This window comes from Condylura cristata, unplaced genomic scaffold (assembly GCF_000260355.1).
Source record: "Condylura cristata isolate star-nosed mole 26May11 unplaced genomic scaffold, ConCri1.0 scaffold00007, whole genome shotgun sequence".
NCBI classification, from domain to species: domain Eukaryota; kingdom Metazoa; phylum Chordata; class Mammalia; order Eulipotyphla; family Talpidae; genus Condylura; species Condylura cristata.
In genome coordinates this window covers 137,440-138,639 of record NW_004567108.1, presented here as the reverse complement: position 1 = coordinate 138,639, position 1,200 = coordinate 137,440, and the positions used below count along the sequence as shown (strand labels likewise).

Below are 1,200 nucleotides of genomic sequence, written 5' to 3'. Positions count from 1 at the left end.
GCCTGACCTGAGGGTCCGTGCTGACCGTGGGTGCCGCTGAAACTGCGGGCTCCCCCACTTGACGGGGGTCAGGCCCCCTCCCCACTCACAGGTGCACCCCAGCGGAGCCGGCGCTGGAAGGGTGGGCCCCAGAGAGACGGCGGGGCCCCAACCCGCGGGCCACCCTGCACCCAAGGCCGCCCGCCCTGGAGTCAGGACGTGTCACCAGGAGGCGTGGCCAGCGGCCAGGCCAGGCCAGGGGCAGGGCCACCAAGTGGCAGCCTCTGCTGGGAGGAGCTGGGGCTGAGCGCCGGGGGTCGCCACGGGTGGCCTTGGCAGCCCCGCCCCCAGGAGCCCGCACTCACAGAGGCGCTGGACCCTGCGTGGACACTGCCTGCTCCCCACTCACTGCCCGTCCCTGGCCCATACGGCCCCGCTCTGTGCCTGCAGATGGGCGGCATGGAGTCGGTCATCACCGGGCTCATCGACGAGTTCCAGCTGCTGCACCGGCACCGGGAGCTCTTCACCCTCTTCATTGTCCTGGCCACCTTCCTGCTGTCCCTCTTCTGCGTCACCAACGTAAGTGCTGTCAGGGACAGAGCCAGCGCCCTGGACAGTCGTGGGCATGGGGGCCATGGCCACGCCATTGGCCACGGTGCAGTGGGACCGGGGCCGGAGGGACTTCAGCACCTGGCCAGGTCCCTCGGGCGGGCACCCGGTTGGCCTCCTGGGCGGTAGGTGGGCAGGGCGTGTGGGTCCGGCCATTCCTGTCCCTGGGGGTCTGCCAGGCTTGGCGCCTTGCATGGCACCAGACATTGGGGGAAGGTAGGGGGGCTTTGTTTTTGCGCAGAGGACAGACCCCAGCAGTTACCTGCGGCCAGCGCTGCCTGCAGGGGCTTGGGCGGTGGGAGGGTCCGGCCGCTGCAGGGGTGAGCCCTCCAGCGCTGAGTCCAGGGGCCCTTCAGGGCGGCATCTACGTCTTCACGCTGCTGGACCACTTCGCAGCCGGCACGTCCATCCTGTTCGGCGTGCTCATCGAGGCCATCGGGGTGGCCTGGTTCTACGGTAAGGACGGGCCATGGAGGGCTCCTGCGCCGCGCTGTCCCGGGGCTGCCGGCCCAGCCTGGGAGGCGCCTCTCGCCCCAGGAGGGGTCCGTGTGCTCCACTGCAGGGCGGGGCCTGGCTGAGGGGCGGGGCCTGGCTGAGGGTGGGGCCTGGCTG

General features: G+C 71.1%; 1 protein-coding gene across 1 annotated transcript in view; it reads left to right on the top strand.

Moving 5' to 3' along the window:
- Positions 1–1,200, top strand: part of SLC6A3 (solute carrier family 6 (neurotransmitter transporter), member 3) — a 17,573-nt gene that overhangs the window by 11,862 nt on the left and 4,511 nt on the right. Inside the window, exons 8-9 of the mRNA XM_012721731.1 lie at positions 430–558; positions 945–1,044. Of these exons, the coding sequence (XP_012577185.1) occupies positions 430–558; positions 945–1,044 (229 nt within the window). The remainder of the gene's footprint in view (positions 1–429; positions 559–944; positions 1,045–1,200) is intronic.